Below are 18,806 nucleotides of genomic sequence, written 5' to 3'. Positions count from 1 at the left end.
GAAGTGTTCCCTGGACTGCAATGGAGCCCTAACAGCCTCCTCTCAGATAATGTGTGTGCAGCAGCGAGCTAGAGCTGAATGGCTGGAAAGGGCCGGCGGAGGAAAACTGCCACAGCATATGAAATGCTTCAGGTCTTCTGACTGCACACTAAGGAGAGATATTTCTGATAAGTGGGCAAGCTATGGGTTTTTAAACTAAACATAACAAAGTAACCATTCTGCTGTTGGGGTTATTGTCTGTATGTATTCATGTTTCTGAATAGGAATGAAATAACTGATGGAAAATTCATCCTTTTTTTAACCAATAAACGCCTTTCTTCATTTTGATATTGCACGGTTATGTCTGAGAGTTAGACCACAGTGTTAAGAAGAAAAATAACTGTCTGCCTTTGGCTTTAAAAACTGGGTCAGAAATGCTGTGAAAGAAGCAGGTGGAAGTACACCTTTGATATTCACCGCAGAAGTCACCCAGGAAGACACGGGGAATCAGATCCGATCAGAGAAGATGGCCCTTTTACTCTGTTGAAATATGCTTTTGCATAGTGGGGGAAATGTGTATTTACGCACCGGCTGAACATTTTAATAATCCATATAACTACCATCACTCTCTAAAACTATTTTTAAATGACTAATATTTTTCATGCTTTACTTTTACTGACCATAGAATGTCAAGTGTCCATAAATAGAAATATCAGATAACCTCAATCGAGTATCAGATCATGGGGAGATATTTGCTGTATGACGACAAGATGGTATTAGTGCCTACACTTTCAGGAAGCTGTCTGTCTTGGTCATTGCGAATAACTGAATTCCACACATGTAGGTGGGCAGATTAATTCAATATGAAGCTAGCGTGTGATAAGGAACTGGGGTGGGCTAATGTAGTTAGCTTGGGACAGTTCATTAGAAGTACAGACTGCCAGACTCCAAAAGAACACAAGAAAAGAGAGGGAAATGAGACATCCCCCAACACACACACACATGCACACACACACACACACACACACACACACACACGCACACACATACACACACACGTTCCACCCTCAAAAGTCTTGTCTCTCCTGTCTCTAGTGCTTTGAATCAGGCTCAATTAACTGATAAAGCTAGCGACTGCCTGCAAACTTGTCAGCTGTTGCTGTATGTCCAGTGACAGCGTGTGATATGTTAATCAAGTACAGATGAGAGGAGAGGAGGCCCAACTGTTGCATTAATCACAACACGCAGCAAACACGACTCTAGATCATCTAATGGGCTTTAACCCTCTCCTGGATAGCTGGAAAACAAGAGAGACTTATTGATTAACGACAACCTTGGAGGGCGGAAAGGAGGACTGGACACACGTGAAAGCAAAGTTGCTTTATCAATAATGATCTTGCTTGTGTTAGATTAAATAGCATTCCAAATATTCAAATGTAAGACAGTGTGAATTATTCATTATTATGGCCTAGATAGAAATTTCATCTGGCTCTCTCTGCGGGGACGGATATATTGGTGTAAAATATGCACAAATGTTAATGCCCTAAAGAAACACGAGTCTGAATACAGTTTGTAATGTTGTGAGAACAAAAGAGGATTGGTATTGTGATTCGCTTATCGAAGTGTTTAGTGCCGGCGCTGCTATCACACAGTGTGTGTGTGTGTGTGTGTAGACTCTGTGGTCTTGACTTTCAAAAGCCAGAGCCTATCAGAGGAATTACAGTGAGTGCATCGCTCAGGCATCTATCACCCAGACCCAGCCTTGAGATGAGTTTCATTCTTCTCAAAGCTTTGAGCAGATAAATCTCTCTCCCTCTCTCTCAATCTCTCTCTTTCTCTCTCTCCACCCTGTCTCTCTCTCAATCCCTCGCTCGGCCCCCCTTTCTCTCTCGCGCTCTCTCTCTCAATTTCTCTCTCCCCCTCTCTCTATCCCTCTCTGTGTGTGTCTCGCTCGCTCTTTCTCTCTCTCTCTCTCCCTGTCTCTCTCTCTCTCTCTCTCTCCCTCTCTCTCTCTCTCTCTCTCTCTCCCCTCTCTCAGTCAGAGATGAGATATCAGAAAAAGATATTGCTTTCCCTCTATTTCTCCCCCTCCTGTCTCAACTGTAATTTTCCTCTACTTTATTAAAAGGCAGCTTTCAGTCAAATGACTTAGGTGAGTGGGATTGGGTGCTTAGGTGAGGATTGGGTGCTTCTTCGTTGTAGGGTCCTGGAAATTAATTGTGCAGAATTTTCCAGAATGAACAATGTAAAGTTAATGCCATCTAATTGTAGGTGATTAGTCAGGTGGGTTAACAATTCTTCACACCCTTTGTTCCTTTCAGCCCTTTTCTTTCTCTCTCTTTCTCTCTCTCTCTCTTTCCCTCTTTCCATCTGTCCCTCTCTCTCTCTTTCTCTGTCTCTCTATCTCTCAGACACCCACCCACCCACACACACACTCTCTCAGATAACACATTCCCCTGCCCTGCACAAGACGGCAGCCATTGACACTTTCTGGCCCAGGGACGGCCTGTATTGACTTTGACACGGGTGCACAGATATACGGCTGCCAGGAGCCCTGTCCCTCGCTCACGGTGGATCACTCATCTGCCTGCGCACCGCCATCAATCCTGCCCAGCGTGAGCGCAAGATGGGTCTGGCAGGAGAGGTAGCAGGGCAAGGGTGTGTGTGTGTGTGTGTGTGTGTGTGTGTGTGTGTGTGTGAGAGAGAGGGAATGTGTGTATGTGTGTGTGAGAGAGAGAGGGAATGTGTGTGTGTGTGTGTGTGTGTGTGTGTGGGGGGGGGGGGGGGGGGGGGGTTGTGAGTGTGTGTGGGGTGTTTATGTGCGTCTTTGTGTGTGTGTGTGTGTGTGTGTGTGTGTGTGTGTGTGTGTGTGTGTGTGTGTATGTGTATCTGTGTGTGGGGAGGGTGCATCCACTCACAGAGCGGCCATCTGCAGGGGCTAGAGCAGTGTGTGTGTGTGTGTGTGCGGTAAGGTGTGGAGGGAGGGCGCTTCCCCAGAAGCCCCAGGCGGTGCTGCGGGGTGGAGCCACTGATGGAGCCAGCGCCAACCCCTGCCGGGGCGAATCACACCCCCCTCCTTCCCGCTGCATGTCAAGTGGGTTTAAAAATAGGCGTGCGGGAGAGGAAAGGAGTAGCATCCTGTGTCTCACTTTCCAATTAAAGTTTTGACACCAACAGAATAGGAGCAAGGAATCCGGAAGATTCTCCATCTGCTGGTGTTCTCATGCTCTCTGTGCACAGGTGATGAAATGCTATAACATAAACAAACACAGCATGAGATGCATTGGTGCAGGTAAGGAGTAATGTGTATACAGCAAAGCAGCATAATTGATCTGTTTGTGATCACACAGAATGAAGAGACCATTGACTTCTGAGTTGATTTAACATAGGCTGAGTTAAAAACATTAACTCAAACATTACTAATGGTTTTCCACATACTTCCTTCTTTTGTAAGTAATGGGTTTAAGAAATGTCATATTTGTCAAAACAATCGTTAATCAAATGCATTAAAGGAAAGGAAAGGAATGACAGGGATAGTGCAGAAAAATGACATTGTTTGCGCAGTCAAACACTCCAAGCACTTTGGAGCAATTGTATGTGCCAAAAGTCCTTGAAGGGATGATTTCATCCATTTCACACAGACATTTATCATAGCCCTGTTACCAAATTATGCAGCTATTTACTGTCTGTCATGGGCAATGAGTCAATCAGTTCGACATGTTTGTGTCTGTATGCTGTGTATGCATTTTGTTGATGGAACAACAACATCAAAAACGTACTGTTTAATGTATTGAAATAGTACAATATATTGTCTTTTTTGATTTGGTGGGCATCTGTTAACCTGACTTTCGCCAGATCCTGTAGTTCGCTGTCTGCTTCACACAAGGATCTGGGACTTCTCGATAGGAGATGTATTTCTGAAGGCGGGTCCTTGTAAAACATCCTCGCATGTGATTTGATAAACCACTTGCCTGTTATCTTGAATGACGTGCTAGGCTTCTTCAAGTTCTTGCCAAACCCGGTCGGAAGAAGAGTAAAAACATCCTTGCCACCAATAAATGTCTTCAAAACTATTCTCTGAAAGAATGAATACTCGATAGATTCGACAAAACGGTTGAAATAGCAGAATCAATGTCAGCACAAGACTCCTCGCTGCGTGCCGCCATTGTTATTTGAATCAAACACTCGCTTCGGCGCTCCTTATTGGCTGCTCATTTTTTGAGCACTGGCACAGGGGTTTGGATTGCCCTCGCGTCCAGACCCTTGTGTGGAGCTCAGCGAAACGCCTCTGGTGGAGCATGGCGGAACTACAAGGGTCTGGCGAGAGTCAGGCTAGGCATCTGTGAGCTTGTGCTGTGAAATTGGATGACATATTGAAACATATGGGATGTATAGAATCCATATGGGAATTACATGCACAGAGATGTACTTTCTCTTTGAAGTGTGCAAGTCCATAGGATTTACAGCTTATACGCTGAGTACGCATGTGGAACAGTAAGACATTCAAGCTGTGGAATACCAATTGAGAACTGTTTATTTTTCTCGGCTGTTCTGTTGTGTCAACATTAATTACTTTACCACGCATACGGGTCAAGACGTAACTTTGCTAATTAACTTTTAGGTTAGCTTTTCAAGTAATTTAGCGATTACAAACAAATGTTGTGTTTTGTGAGGTTGAGGTGATACAGTAGCCTATATAAATCCACAGGAAGACCCAACCAATGATAATTGCTATGATCCATTCAATTGAGCAGGCTTTTCTCAGCTAAACTAAAATTAGTTTCACCTGTCATACTGATTTTTTAAATGTAGAGTACATTTTGAGACACTGTCATTATCATTCAGCACCTCATGTCCAATTTTTCATGTGCATAAGATTTCATTTTCCACCACAGGCTGAAAGCAGAGGAAGTGATTTTTAATTAATTTAAAAACATTGTCCACGTCTTAATTGTTTTCTTAGTATGTTTTATTTATTTATTATTTATTTATTTATTTATTTGTTATGAAGATTGTGGCTGCTGGCATAGATCTTGAATATGTTTATCTTGTTTCATTTCAACACAAGCTGTTTGTTTCTGGAAGTTTCAGGAGTGAACTGCATCGCATCCTTTTCCACGTTACCAACATCACGGCCCTACGACAGGTTCGTGTAAATCAGCTGTACACCTGAGGATCTGTTTCTGTGAGAGAAAGGCACCTTGTCACTCTGATTGAGAGTCTGTCAATTTACCCTCTATTCCAATTTCGCCACAGCCACTTGTGTGCCCAAGGCGTTTCGAAACGTAGGAAATGTGTCTGTGAGCCAAGTCCAATATTAAAACTCACGCAGCTGAGCGGGGCGCAGATTTAATTAAGTTCAGCGAGTACTACCGCAGGAACACTGAAGCCCAACTGTGTGCCACATTCGTCTTCTCATGGAAAGCACAACAATAGATATGGGCAGAAAATGGGCCAGACGTCTGATTTGACAAAGTCTCGGTAAGAAAAGGGAGAGGCGATCTTAAATGACCCAATCACAAGATCCCAGGAGGGAGATTATGCATTGCCTATTGCGTTGATTAAGTCTAAGGCAAATAAGGGCTGGCAGTTTTCTGGATGAGATTTGCCACTCTTGACCTTGCTTTAGTTTTTCCCCTCTGAGCTGTGAAGAGAAAGACAGCAGCAAGAGTACTGTTTTTGGTGATGCTTGATTTCTCTGCATCTCTTACTTATGCAGCCGTGCTGCTGACCTTAGGTGACCTTCCCCTCTCAGCTGTGGACGGAGAAGGTGGACGTGTTCAGGCTGACAGGGCCGTGGATGTTCGTGCCAAGTCTGACACTCAGTCAAACCTTTGCGAGCGTTTCCTCCCAACCACATGCTGCAGCACACAACGTCTGAAGCCTTCACGTGCACACACACACACACACACACACACACACACACACACACACACACACACACAATAGCATACGCACACACACACACACACACACACACACACACACACAATAGCATACACACACACACACACAAACACACACACACAGCCAGACACCCCACCCTAGCAATCCCCTTCATGCCCCCCCACCTAGACTACTGTTGGGCATCCAGTTAATAGGACATTTATGGAAAACTACAATTTAATTGTGTGAGTGTGTGTATGAGCCATGCCATTGTGAGTGTGTATATGTATGTGTGTGTGTATGTGTGTGAGAGAGAGAGAGAGAGAGAGAGAGAGAGTTTGTTAACCTTTCATCTAACCAGCCTGCTAGAAATGTATGCTAATGTATTTAAATGAACACGCTCTGACTGAAGTCTTAATTACGAGGAGTACATCATCTGGCTTTATTGGCAATCAAGCAGTGTTTCTCTCAGTCTTATGAGAAATGAAGTGGAATCATCTTCACCAAATCAGTCACTCAGCCTGGGCCACAGCCAATGGGAGAGCACACAACTGATTCACCCCCTCAGCTGTTTCTGTTCCTTCCTATGCCAGTCTTTATCAAATATATCATGTCAGGTGTCTCAACACATATTGTAATCATATTGTACCTGTTCAGGTTGTTGTGACAGTTGTTCTGGTGGTATCATGTTAGTGTGACAGCCTACTTCGCGCTGTGATGTTTTGCGATTTGTCAAAACAAAACAGCTCAAGAGCTCCCGGACTAACAGAACCAAAGTAGAGACTATCTATGTCGTTTCTGAAAGAACTGTCATCATTTGACAGTAGTCTTGACTGCATTCTACAATCATGGCTCCAATTTAAGAATAAGCTCAGATGATATACTGTATATCAACAGTAAACATCTTTAATGTTACTTGCATTGTTTATAATTTTTTCATTTGAACCAACAGCAGGTGAATGAACCACTGAACTGACTTCTACACACCTTCTGTATACAAAAATGACTCTCCCTCTGGAACCTGTGAAATTGCTATTTTCTGGTGACTTGGCGACAAAGTATTTGTCATTAAAATAACTAGTTTCTCTATACTGCATGCTTCTTCCGCTAGCTGTTTCCCGTGTGGTCGGGTCTGAAGCCATCCTGGAAGTGCCTCTCCCCTGCGGCAGAGCACTCTCTCCAGGCCCTCGAGACAATCTCTTCCCCTTGTCTCCTTCTCTCCTTCAATAGAGCAATCCCACTCAATTTGCACACCCTCAGTCTCATCTCATCTGACTTCCTCTGAGTTATGGCCTGCTCCCAGAGGAACTGGCAGCATCAGTCAAGACAAGAGGCTGTTTGTTTTGTTGCTCTCTCTCTCTCTCTCTCTCTCTCTCTCGTTTTCACACTCTCTTTCTTTCTCTCTTTCTTTCTTTCTTTCCTTCACTTAGAGGTTGCACCACAATGAATAACACAATGAGCAACAGCAGATTTACTTTCGCACATAAAGGGCGAAGTGCTAGACTCAATCGAGTGTCAACAAGCGCACAGAGGGCAGATGCTCCAGCGGTGGAGAGTAACTCCTGTGGAGGATGCAGCCATTCACAGAGGCCACTGTGACGGCTAATGTCAGCCGAATGCCAGAGGAGGTGAATGATCCCTCTTCCACATAATTGTATGGAATTACAGGGGGTTTAGTAGATAAGGACAACATGACTTTGCAGAACAGTCACACTCCATGGAAATGGAGAAGATAGGGACTGAATGGAGATAATAAGTGTTTTTCACACGTAACATCAATGTCTGACTCTCTGGCTATAGTTGCTTCCTGAGTCAACCGCAAACCAAAGCATCCTGATGTATTTTTAGGATGATTCTGTTTTGGAGGCAGATGGCTCTTTTCTCTTAGCTCTAGGGTCTGCTGCTGACAGATCATGTTGATAAAAAAAAGGCGTTATATAGTAATCTACAAACAATTGCTGCTTACCAAAATATTCAAAATTTGGCCCTGTCTGTCTGTCTGTCTGTCTGTCTGTCTGACTCTCTCTCTCTCTCTATCTTTCACTGGTCCATATTTCACTCATGTGGCATTGTAGTTGAAATGGTAAAAATGAGAAACAATGGACCATCTGCAGTGTTCCCTGTTGCTGGAAGCTAGAGGAAGGTGTGATCCCTCTCACTACCGTCCTCACACTGAGTGCAATGTAAGCTGTTCTACGCCTCTGTGATTTCAGTGGGGATGTGCCGCTGGGATGCTAGTGGCACTACGAGCAGGTCAGCATTCATTGGCTAACCACACAACGCTCCCTGAAGAATCCCCACTGTGTGCTTAACTCAACGTCTCCGCCGCCCTGTCGCTAAAAGACTGTCTAATCCAAAGCAATTGTGTGGGTTTTTTTTTTGTAGGAGCCGTTATAAATTGACATGGATAGTTTAAATGCTAATATGATTTAGGTTGTAAAATTAATATTTATGGCGGCGTAAAACGCTGGTGTAAAGAGCGGCGATATGACTGAAGAGGTTTTAAATTGCTGAGCACTGAAAGGATTTAGAAAGTGAGCGGGAAAGATAATCTCCCGTCCATATATTTAGAGAAAATGTCCTTCATTCATTCACACACTCTTTTTACTATTGATTCTCTTATTCAGTCATTTCAATCCAATGGCAACCAAGCCAGAACTCAGTTATGGTTGTGATGTGTCTTCCTTTTTTTGTGACCATGGAATATTGCATTGTGTTAATTAAACTTCTGCACTAGTCAGAAAGTGTTACCAAACTTCCTATGAGGACACACTGTTCTCTCTGAAGTGAGCTGCAACCTCTTATCACTGGTCCCAGTGCAAGAACCTTGTGCCAGTATGAACTGCAGTTATTGGACTATTATTCATCTCCTTTGTAGTGACACCTCCTGCTTTGAGAACTACTTGTCCATTATACCGTACAGAGTTTTCAGAGAGTGTATTCGCAGCAGGGGGACATATATCCAGCTGCTTTAGGGAACTGGATTGGGAAACGAATTTCAAAATTACAGTCGTTCAAACGTTTGGGGGTCAGCTGGAAATGTCCATTCCTCTCCATTATAGACATATAGCACAAGCTGATTGCTGATTCCCTCCATGCTACTTGGGAGCTTTAGGTCACTGTCGTATTTTTGGATGAAATAGGCTCCAATCAGACACCAGCGAAGCTCTCCTATTCCCTTCATCATCCTTCACAGATAACCACTCCTCCAGTGTTTGGTTGGTGCTTCACAGATTGGTCTATCTAAAAAACCTTTTCCCATCTTCTTCTGTTGACAGTCTGTGGTCTTTCACCCCCTTCTTAATCCTCAGTCTGAGAAATGGCTTTTTCATTGCAACTCTGTCTAGAAGGCCAACATACTGGTGTCTTCGAGGAGTATTTAACAAAGCTGCCAATTTTGGACTTCTCAAACAAGACATTCAAATACATTTGCCATTTTGCTCAGTTGTGCATGGGGGCCTCCAAATCCTTTTATATTCTGGAAGAAGCCTGTTTACACTCTTCTGTGAAAAGAGTAACACACTGTATTGTACGAAATGTTCCGTTTTTTTGGCTAAACAGCCTTTGTTTCTCAGAGAAAGAATAGATGGACATGTTTCAGAGGAAAATTTGTTCTTCCTGTCCATGTTGTGCCTTTAATCAAACCCACAATAAATGATCCCACAGACACTCAACACATCTTAAGGCCAGTTGTATTGCAGTTGTATCTTCAGATCAGAGCAACAGTTTTCAGCTGTACTAACACAATTGCAAAAGCTTTTTGTAATGATCAGATAGCCGTTTAAAATGATAAACAAATTAGCAGTCAGAGCGTGCCATTGCAACACACAGTGCTTGATGGGCTTTTGGCCCCCACCGTGGACTTCAAGGCAGCACAGCGTTGCCTTGCCTAACCTTAGCGCCTTCCAGGCAGCGCTGCCTTGAAGTTGATGGTGGTTGCTGCTGATATACGCCTCTTGTAGATGTTGTATTAAAAAAAAAAAAAAATCTGACATCTCCTGATACAATAGTCATTAACAACATTAATGATGTCTAGACAGTATATCTGATTGATAAATCGTTTCTAACATGGCCCAAAAATGAACTTTTCCCTCAAAGACAATTGGAAATATCTAAGTGACTCCAAACTTTTGAACAGTAGTTTATTTTGTAAATAAGTAAGTAAGTTAATATCTGGTTCATGTACTGTATGCATATCAAGTGAGCTTCTGTTTGTTAAAATGCTGGCAGTTAAATAGTCTCCAACAGTTAAACAGTCTCTAAAAATCCCTAAAACGTATAAACCAAGATCTCACAATTAAGGAACTTTATTTGTTGATAATTGATTACGTAGGTTGTAAATGTAATGCTTGTGTAACTTGGTAAAAAGAGAACACAGTCATGGCAGCCACCTCACCTATCTCTTTTCTAATGAACGTGTTGAGATCTTCACCAAACAAAAAGGGTGAGACAACATGAAGTTTCACTCGGCACAGAATCAGACAATAGAACATCATCATCAAGCTTCCCAGCTTCGCAGAACTCCCTGCCTACGTCTGTAGCCTCTCTTGTTCCTCATCTCTGGGGAAAAGCCCACCATCTATTCCTGGATCACTGGGTAATCTCCAAATAGCATATAGCTGTGTCTGAGGCGTCTGCGTCACCAGAGCCCAACCTGTCATGATGCGAACCCATCCAGTGATGTGCCTTCCTTCGTCTTATTAATTCCTCATAATGAGCACTCTTGCTGTGCCTTGGCATCCCAACAGATATATTCTTAATTAATCATTTCTGGGGTCCCACTGTTTTGGATTAAGCCAGAAGCTGCGTGAGAAGGCAAAGAGGGAAAGTATTAATGGGAAAGAACATGTATAGTGAAGGGCTCGTTCATTCCTAGAGAAAAGGTTATTTTCATCTATGAGCATGCCAATGGTGATGGCGACGACTTGTTTTTGTTTCGAAATTTACTGTACATACAGTGTAACTGTTTCAAGTTTTCCACATTTTATGTTTCTGACACTTAAAATGGATTCAACTATTTATTTTTTTTGTCATCAATCTACATACAACTCCAACACTCCACAAAAAGCAGGTGTTTGGACTCTTTCGTAAATGTATATAAAAAAAATCAAAGACTGAAATATTCCATTTACACAAGTATTCAGACCCTTTGTTATGACATTTGCAGTTGGGCTCTGGTGCATCCTTCCTCATTCAATGGTCCTTGAGATGCTTCTACAACTTGACTGGAGTCCACCTGTGCCTAAATGAATTCATTGGCCATTATTAGGAGAGGCAGACAACTCTTTATATAAGGTCTCAGTTGATGATGCACAAGTTTGAGAGAATTTGTTATATTAATTTCAGACCCTGTGCTAAGTGTCACAACAAAGGGTCTGAATATATGTAAATGGAATATCTCATTCTTTAATTTTTGACAAATTCACAAAACACTCCAAACACCTTTTTCTTTGTGGAGTGTTGGATTACTGTGTAGATTGAACATTGAATTGAATACATTTTATGTTTACATTTTATGAGTCTGAAACATAACAAAATGGGGAAAACCTGAATGGGTCACTCTGGAAACGTTCTAGTTGCACTGCAGCTTGTTCTAGCCTGGCTGCACCTGTCTACGTACTTCCGCTCAATTTCTTTTCCCTACGGTACTACATCTGGAATAGCTAGATCTGCCCTTGATTACTCCGGCTTCAGAACCCGACCAACCAATGAACACAGGGCATTCCTGAGAGCGATTACGTTTAAGTTGCAAGCCTATATCGTTATCGGTGTGTACCCAGTGATTGACATACGTCATTACCAAACGTTAGTGATTGAACTCCAATGATTTCAAACTTCAGACAAGCGTCCACCAACCAGGAAATAAACATTTGCCAATGGATCTAGGCCAGGCTCTGCAGTCAGAGAATCTGCTATAGGCAAAGCTTGTTCTACCTTAACAAGAGCATATGCTGTTTTCCCATGTTGTTCTAGACATTATCCACAATGTAAAGTGCCATAGGGGTAGTGGATTGAGCTGATTGCAGAATGTTTATGCTGCACATGTAGACTACCAACTGCAGGGTTGTCCCGTAACAATCAATGTAGGCGTACTTGACAGATTAGACTGTCAAAACACAGACTCATTAGAGGAAATATAATCAATGCAAACAAAAACAAAACAAAAACAAACTAGCAACTCATGACTAATAGATAAAGCACATGCAAAACTGGTAGATGTACAAAGTGTAGTTGAGAAGTACCTAAACCCCCTCTATGCGGTTTTGTCAAAAAGTTGCAAGGCTGTTTTTGCTGCTCACAGACACTAGAGGGAAACGAGACGGCCACCACTCACCCCAGAAAACGTCATATAACCATTCCCATGACTCTGAAGCTGTTACAGTACGTTAAGGTAGATTAAGCTAAAACCCCATAGCCCCCCCTTGAATGCTGCACACAGAAAATATTGCATGTTTGCTACACATTCTGGTGAAATGTTGATACTTCAGACAAGCAAACTGCACCCATCCTATTGAGATGTATAGCGTATGGTTCTGTCACAGTCACTTTATTTCTTACTGCAGTGAAGGAAGACAGCCGTCACCCCACCTGACCCAAACTCAGGTCAAAAAGGCTCCAGCCCTGCAGCCTGACCACAATGCCACAGAGCCATGTGTGTTGGTATGGCAGTCAGCGTGCGTACTGAACTGTAATAGTAGGCCTACCTACTCCACACCCATTTAAAGAGTCAGGACTGTGTATGACCACAGCGTTTCCTGAGTGCACATAGAACGGACAACTATGGACTGTATGGAGCAGTTATCCAAACAAGTGTATTGACACCACTGTACGTAATGACTTTAAAATTAGCAAGACAGGATTTCGTGAAAATGTTCTGTCTCCATACTCTGGCTATTGCCATACTAAGCTAAATCTTTTAAGATTGAAGATTAGTCTGGGGAGCCTACGCTTTATTTCTACTGCACAAGAGGCGTAATCAATGGGCATAGTTCAAATGACTCTATACGCTTTTGGATAGTCCTTCAACCAATCAGACCTACAATCCCGGAGATATGTGCAGGTTTCCAGCCTGAGCTGCAGGGCGAAATCCAAATCGCTGGCAGATCAGGCAGGGTTTACCCAGCCTATACTGTCTCCATTAAAGAACCTCCTAAAGAGATGATAATGCTCGCTTCTTGACAATTATTTCACATGTTCACCATATATTGAGGGGTAGGACACTGGCTTAAACACTAGATGCAGGTGGCAGATACATTCCAGCATTCAGCTACTCTCTCCTCATCTGTGCCACCATGGCCAGGTAGGGCAATTACACCTTTTATCTTTCATCTGGTGTGATGGGACAAGAGAAATTAAACCTGCGGAGCTAATGGGGTGAAATGAGCTAGGGGGAACAGTCACTCGAGAACACGGAGTTATGGTTCTAACGTTCCTATTCCAGGGGCTGTCTCATCACTGAACCAATTGGCATGACTGTTTATTTGCCTTGTGATCGACATGGTGTGTTAACAATACAAACAGCACAAATGCAAGTACAAAGGAACATTAGACATTTACAGTTATTACTATAGTGTTAACGGCTGCATGGGATTGGTATGTGTGAATTCTGGTCCCTTTATTGAAGGCAATTCCATAGATCACATCTTTAAGCAAGATTTAGATGATTTCAGGTTTCAGGTTACGGAAAGTTTATGAACATTTCCCTTAATTACCTGTCAATTCAGTTAAATTAGCAGGATTTTTGTCTTCGAAAAACATGATTTGATTTTTGATCTTCCTTGATCAAAGATACCTTTATGATAAGACTTAGGCATTCCACATTTCAAGGACTTCAGGAAAGGGATAACTTTATGATAAGCAGTCCACAAAAGAGGCAGGCCTGGGAAATCTGGATGCGCAAGCACAGGCAGCTTAAACCAGGGGGCTCATCGGGAGAAAGCTCATTACGTCCCGTTGAATCCACCCTGACTCAGGAAAACTGCGAGGCACCAGAGAGAGACCAGGCTGCTTCCGTGCACTGCTGACACGTCCGGTCTTAAAAAGGCACTTGAGTGGCCTCGTCCAGCGGTCACTAAAGCGCAAGGCGTCTCCGCGACTCCATGGGCACATCGCTAGTCTTCGTACAGGATTTCATCGATGTGGATGTCCCGCTCGTCCACTGGTATGTCTGAACACAGTTGCTCTTTGAAGGCCACGGCGATGGTGTAGGGCTTTCCTTTGGGATGCTTCATGCAGCGCTCCAGGTAGGTGTCGTAGAAGCCCTTCCCCCGGCCCAGGCGGTTGCCACTTTGGTCGAATCCGAGCCCTGGCATAAGGATGAGGTCAAGTCCACCTGCAGCCAGCAGAAACCAACGGGAGAATACTTCAGATTGTCATCAGCTTAGAAACACACAGCAATAACTGACTAGGATTAGAAGTCTTTATTGTCCACTACGGTGGACATTGATCTTTGGCCCCACAACATAGACTATAGGCTATTCATAATTTGGGTTTGGGCTGTTGGGCTGTTTGGGTTGTTTACTACTATATTGGGTTGTTTACTACTGTATACTGTATTATATAATTATACTGTTATTGACATAGATTTATCGATCGTTCTGTAGGTAGGTAGGCACTTTATTGATCCCAAGTAAAATTTGGGTGAAATGTATGAGGTGAATTTATGGGGTGACAGCTGTGATAATGAGTTGATGTACGCCTACCCAAACAGGTCAATTTATCTTTACAGGTAAAAAAAACAGCATAATAGCACAGCTGCCTGAATAGTATTAATAATTAATAATAGTGTTATAATGTAATTCATGCTTAAAATGCACAGCTCTTGCTAGTGTGAATGACACTGCTGCTGGAAACGGCATTAAGCTGATATCAACAGAAAATGTGTGAATACAAAACAAGAAATCAACAAATCGACTGAGAGGCAAGCTGCTTAAGCTTGGATGACCTTCATACATAGTATAATTTCAGGATCTGCTGTGGACACCCGGAGATGACCAGAGGAAAAAATGAAATCAATCTCCCCCTAGTGTTCAGTGAGAATCAAACAGTATACAGAGAACATTTTTGTCCATGGCACATGTTTATTTTTACACAACACTACTCGAGGCAGGGACTTACAGGAGAATAACAATCCCATTACTTTTTGTCATGGGTATTGCTCTGAGCAACGGTTTTTATTCTTTTGACCCAAAATGCCTCATTAGTCAGAACTGCCTCATCGAACTTGCTAGATTGCTAAGAAAAAAAATAAACAAAACATTGTTAGGTTCGGCGCTGTATTTGTTAATGGGGGTATCTAAAAATCGGGCTTCTCATGATGTGGAGAGTGATCTTCACTGCACTTCTGAATGCTCTTCAATATTTAAAAGGGCTCTGTGACTTAATAAGCTTGTGCTTGACATTCACTCATTATTGATGAGCCTTGAGCTGCAGCCCTAACAGTATGTCTTCCTATCGACGTGTGACATAAATAAAGAAAGAAACACATATGTTCTCTCTATGGAATTCAGTAGTCAGCATGCAACTCGTGAATATCCCTTAATTGAATATTGGTAATCTTTGATTAATCTCTCTCTCTAAGGTGTGAAAAACAATCATTTCATTCTGAGGATCTGTCCGTTTCACAGCCATGCTCTCTCGTCTCTCAAAAGGCTACACCAATTTCTCCGCCTGCAAGGAATATAAGGAAACAGAACTCCTTTTCTTGGTGTCGATCATGCTTCATGAAAAAAAGAAGGATTGCCTCGAAGTTACTACTGTTCTCTCCGCAGGGCATTGATCCTTAGAGGAAGTGGGGTGTATGCCTTTGTGAAAATACTCTCCCTTTTCCAGGTGGGACTAGGCTGACATTTCATTTCAGAGTTTTTCAGAGAGTCCCTTTATTTCAACAATGTATCTACTGCTATCAACTGAGCAACAATTATGCATTTAGAGTGGATTATTTACAGTTTATCTAGTCTTTTGAATGCCACAGGTTTTGACCATAGACTAACATATATTTGTGCGTATAGCTTTTCAGTGTAGCTTTGAGTCAAACTGTGGCATTCTAAAGAAATCATACCACCAACTCAACCATGAAAGATTAGTGCGTAGCACCTCTGAAATGCTTTCATTCTTACAGCTTGTTTTGAATGACAGCAAAATCCCTCAAACTTTGTACTTTGTACTGCTGAGAAATGATCAATGCTGGGGAGTGGGACATCAAACTGTCCAAACAATAACACCAGTGCTGCCTTTATCCTCTGAGACTGTGCAATAACTGGCCCCAGCGTGTAGAGACAACAACATTTTGTACTTGTGAGAAAAGTCCCCAGACTTCCCTCTTCTCTGTGTGAAAGAGCTCTGCTCTTTAATCTCTCCATTATTGCAGGCCCAGCAGGAGCCAATACCGTCGGTGCCTCAGTGGGAACAAAGGCTCAAGTTATTCCAGTTTTGGTTGTTTACTACTATATACTGTCCATCTCCTATTCCATGTGCTGCATCTGAGAATAACTGCTGGGTTGGGGTTCAGAATAACTGCTGAAAAGTGCACTGGTTAGGCCTGTGAAAACTTTTTGCAAGTAGTACTGTTTTATCGTCTTCATATCGATGTGTGTCAACGTTTTTCGTGATATCCTCTTTTTCCCTCAGGTGTCTTCTTTCACACTAACCTCAAGGTGTAGTTATCTGACATAGTGAGACATAGTCAGTTAAATGGCTAAATTACTATAAATACACGCACACATAATCTCGTGACAATATGTCAAGACACACACAAGGTTTACATAGATATACATTCCTACCAAATCAAATGCAGTCAAGACCTGCCTTACAATATCCTGACTCCCACAATATCCTATTGTACACCTATTAGTCCTGGTGTGAACTAAAATGAGCAACCCTATTATAGAGACCATGAACTTGGAAGCATAGTGGGCAAGAAGCTGGGCTAGCGGCAAAAAGTTGTGGATTCAATTCCCAGCTTCAACTGTTGTGCCCTTGAACAAAGCACTTAACCCCAAGATGCTCCAGGGACAGTGGCCTTAGAATTGTAATTGTAAGTCTCTAGGTCTGCTAAATGAATAAATGTCCATGCACTGACAGTACTAAATTTCTACACTACACCTCCCAGAGTGCTGCTGGTGACAATGAATTTCACATCATGGTGATGTATCGCCATCTACTGGCCTAACATCAGAGGGACAAGTTAACAGAACTAAACAGCACTAAATTGTGTTTGAACTTCAAATTCTTTTGTACTTTGTTTATGTTCTGGTGCCCGTTTGCGATCTTGAAATAATACTTAGAAGTAACCGTCTTATATAAAAAGAACAGAACAAATGTATAAAATGAGGATGGATTTACAGTATAGTGTGGGAAAGTCACTGTTACACAATCACAGTTTAAAATGGGCATCGTGTCAACTGACCTGTGTTCAAAGCCTCCTCCCTCTGGTTGTCGTCATCTCCAGGCTGGCGAATGTTCCAGGACGTGAGAGGCAATGTGTTGATGTCCTCCATGCCGGTCACCCGGAGCATGTCCATATGGTTGCTGTTGTTGGTCAGGTACTTGGGGATGAAGCACACTTTGCCTTTCCCAAAGGCATCTTCAACGATCTCCTCTGTGCGAATTTCATCGTGCATGCTCAGGAACACGGCGATCCGCTGACTGCTCTTGTATTTTGGATGCTGGAACAGCTAATTATGCAGATAAAAAGTCACAATTGTATACAGTATTATTATCAGCTCAGACTGAGTGCTAATCTGTTAAGATGTACACTGTTTTTAAATTGTATAGATCAAACAAATTCTAACTTCTAATTTCTACTTAGAGTCCATTACTATTTCTAGATTCTACTTAGAGTCCATTACTAATGGTTTCTTACTACAAATAATGACACCTTTCTTAAATGACTTGATAGCCAAGAGGCCAATATACCACTAGGCTACTATTAGGCCACTCCAAGTCCACTACTAGGCCTACAGCTATTGGTAGCATTATGCATTGTAACGTGAAGGCATATAATAATATTCATAATATTAATATTATTATTAATAATAATAATAATTGTTATTATTGTTATGGTGGTTAATGGTGATGATGATGCCTCAGAGTTAGCAAAAGCATGAGAAGATTATAGCCCTTAATCAAATTGCCACAGTTCAGCAGGTATATTATCAACAATGTTAACACAAAACATCACGAGATGCAACATAACACAGAAGGAAAGGACTCTTTAAAAGTGCGCTTTGCGGATTAGTGGACATGGATTCAAAAACAGCTTTATTGACATCATTGGCAAGTTAGCCCATTGTGATGTGCAATAAAATGTAGCATCTAATCGATTTTGGGGGGGAAAGCTCCTTGTTACTGTGTTCGCAAAACAAAAACTATCACCATGCCCCAGTCAGAAACTTTGCAGCTGCAGCAGCTGGAGCCTGATTAGTGTCACGCGCAGCGAATGCAGGACATGCATGCATGCAAGTGGAGAAACTACAACCTCCATTTTTACCTTTTGAGAGACAACACGAGACTGGCGAACCTTCTCTTGATCAGTCAAAGCGGCGACCCGTCTCTTTATTTCTTTTCTCAAAGCTTGCTTGGCGGCTCGTAGTGCGGCCATGCTGTCACTCTCCTGGATCGCCGCCGTCGTGGCTGTCAAAGCTGGTCAAAAACCTATGGTCGAAACTCCTGATGTTAAGCTATGGAAGAGGCTCAAGTGAACATAAGGTTAACGCACTGTCACGGCGGTTGATCATTACATAGTTTTTGATAGATCTTACCACATGTTCAGCTAAACCCCCATCATCACCAGATTGGATAGCACAGTGGGCGTGTCTGTCAGTCTACGTCTGTTTTTCTACTGTACTTCCGTTTTAGTAATCAGCAGGGAAAGACGCCTGTGTGAAGTATTCATTTGTAGACTAGCTGGTCTACAATGGTGTAAAGTAGTGCCCCAAAAG

General features: G+C 42.5%; 1 protein-coding gene across 1 annotated transcript; it reads right to left on the bottom strand.

Annotated features, from left to right (window-relative positions):
- Positions 1-13,325: 13,325 nt before the first annotated feature.
- mthfs (5,10-methenyltetrahydrofolate synthetase (5-formyltetrahydrofolate cyclo-ligase)) lies at positions 13,326-18,640 on the bottom strand. The gene is made up of 3 exons (XM_062549509.1): positions 18,356-18,640; positions 17,273-17,540; positions 13,326-14,197 (listed from the first exon to the last, which is right to left on the bottom strand). Exons 1-3 carry the CDS (start codon positions 18,464-18,466, stop codon positions 13,977-13,979), a joined length of 600 nt encoding a protein of 199 aa, XP_062405493.1. The 5' UTR covers positions 18,467-18,640; the 3' UTR covers positions 13,326-13,976.
- Positions 18,641-18,806: the final 166 nt, after the last annotated feature.

Source organism: Sardina pilchardus, chromosome 11 (genome assembly GCF_963854185.1).
Source record: "Sardina pilchardus chromosome 11, fSarPil1.1, whole genome shotgun sequence".
Lineage (NCBI taxonomy): Eukaryota > Metazoa > Chordata > Actinopteri > Clupeiformes > Clupeidae > Sardina > Sardina pilchardus.
This window is presented reverse-complemented; position numbering and strand designations above follow the sequence as displayed.

Bases quoted from the DNA above. Each gene is read 5' to 3' on its own strand.
- mthfs (XM_062549509.1), bottom strand. From the start codon at position 18,466: ATGGCCGCACTACGAGCCGCCAAGCAAGCTTTGAGAAAAGAAATAAAG. The intron at 17,541-18,355 runs GTAAAAATGGAG...CTGCATAATTAG, and splicing joins CTCGTGTTGTCTCTCAAAAG to CTGTTCCAGCATCCAAAATA. The intron at 14,198-17,272 runs GTCAGTTGACAC...TGCTGGCTGCAG, and splicing joins GGAGGAGGCTTTGAACACAG to GTGGACTTGACCTCATCCTT.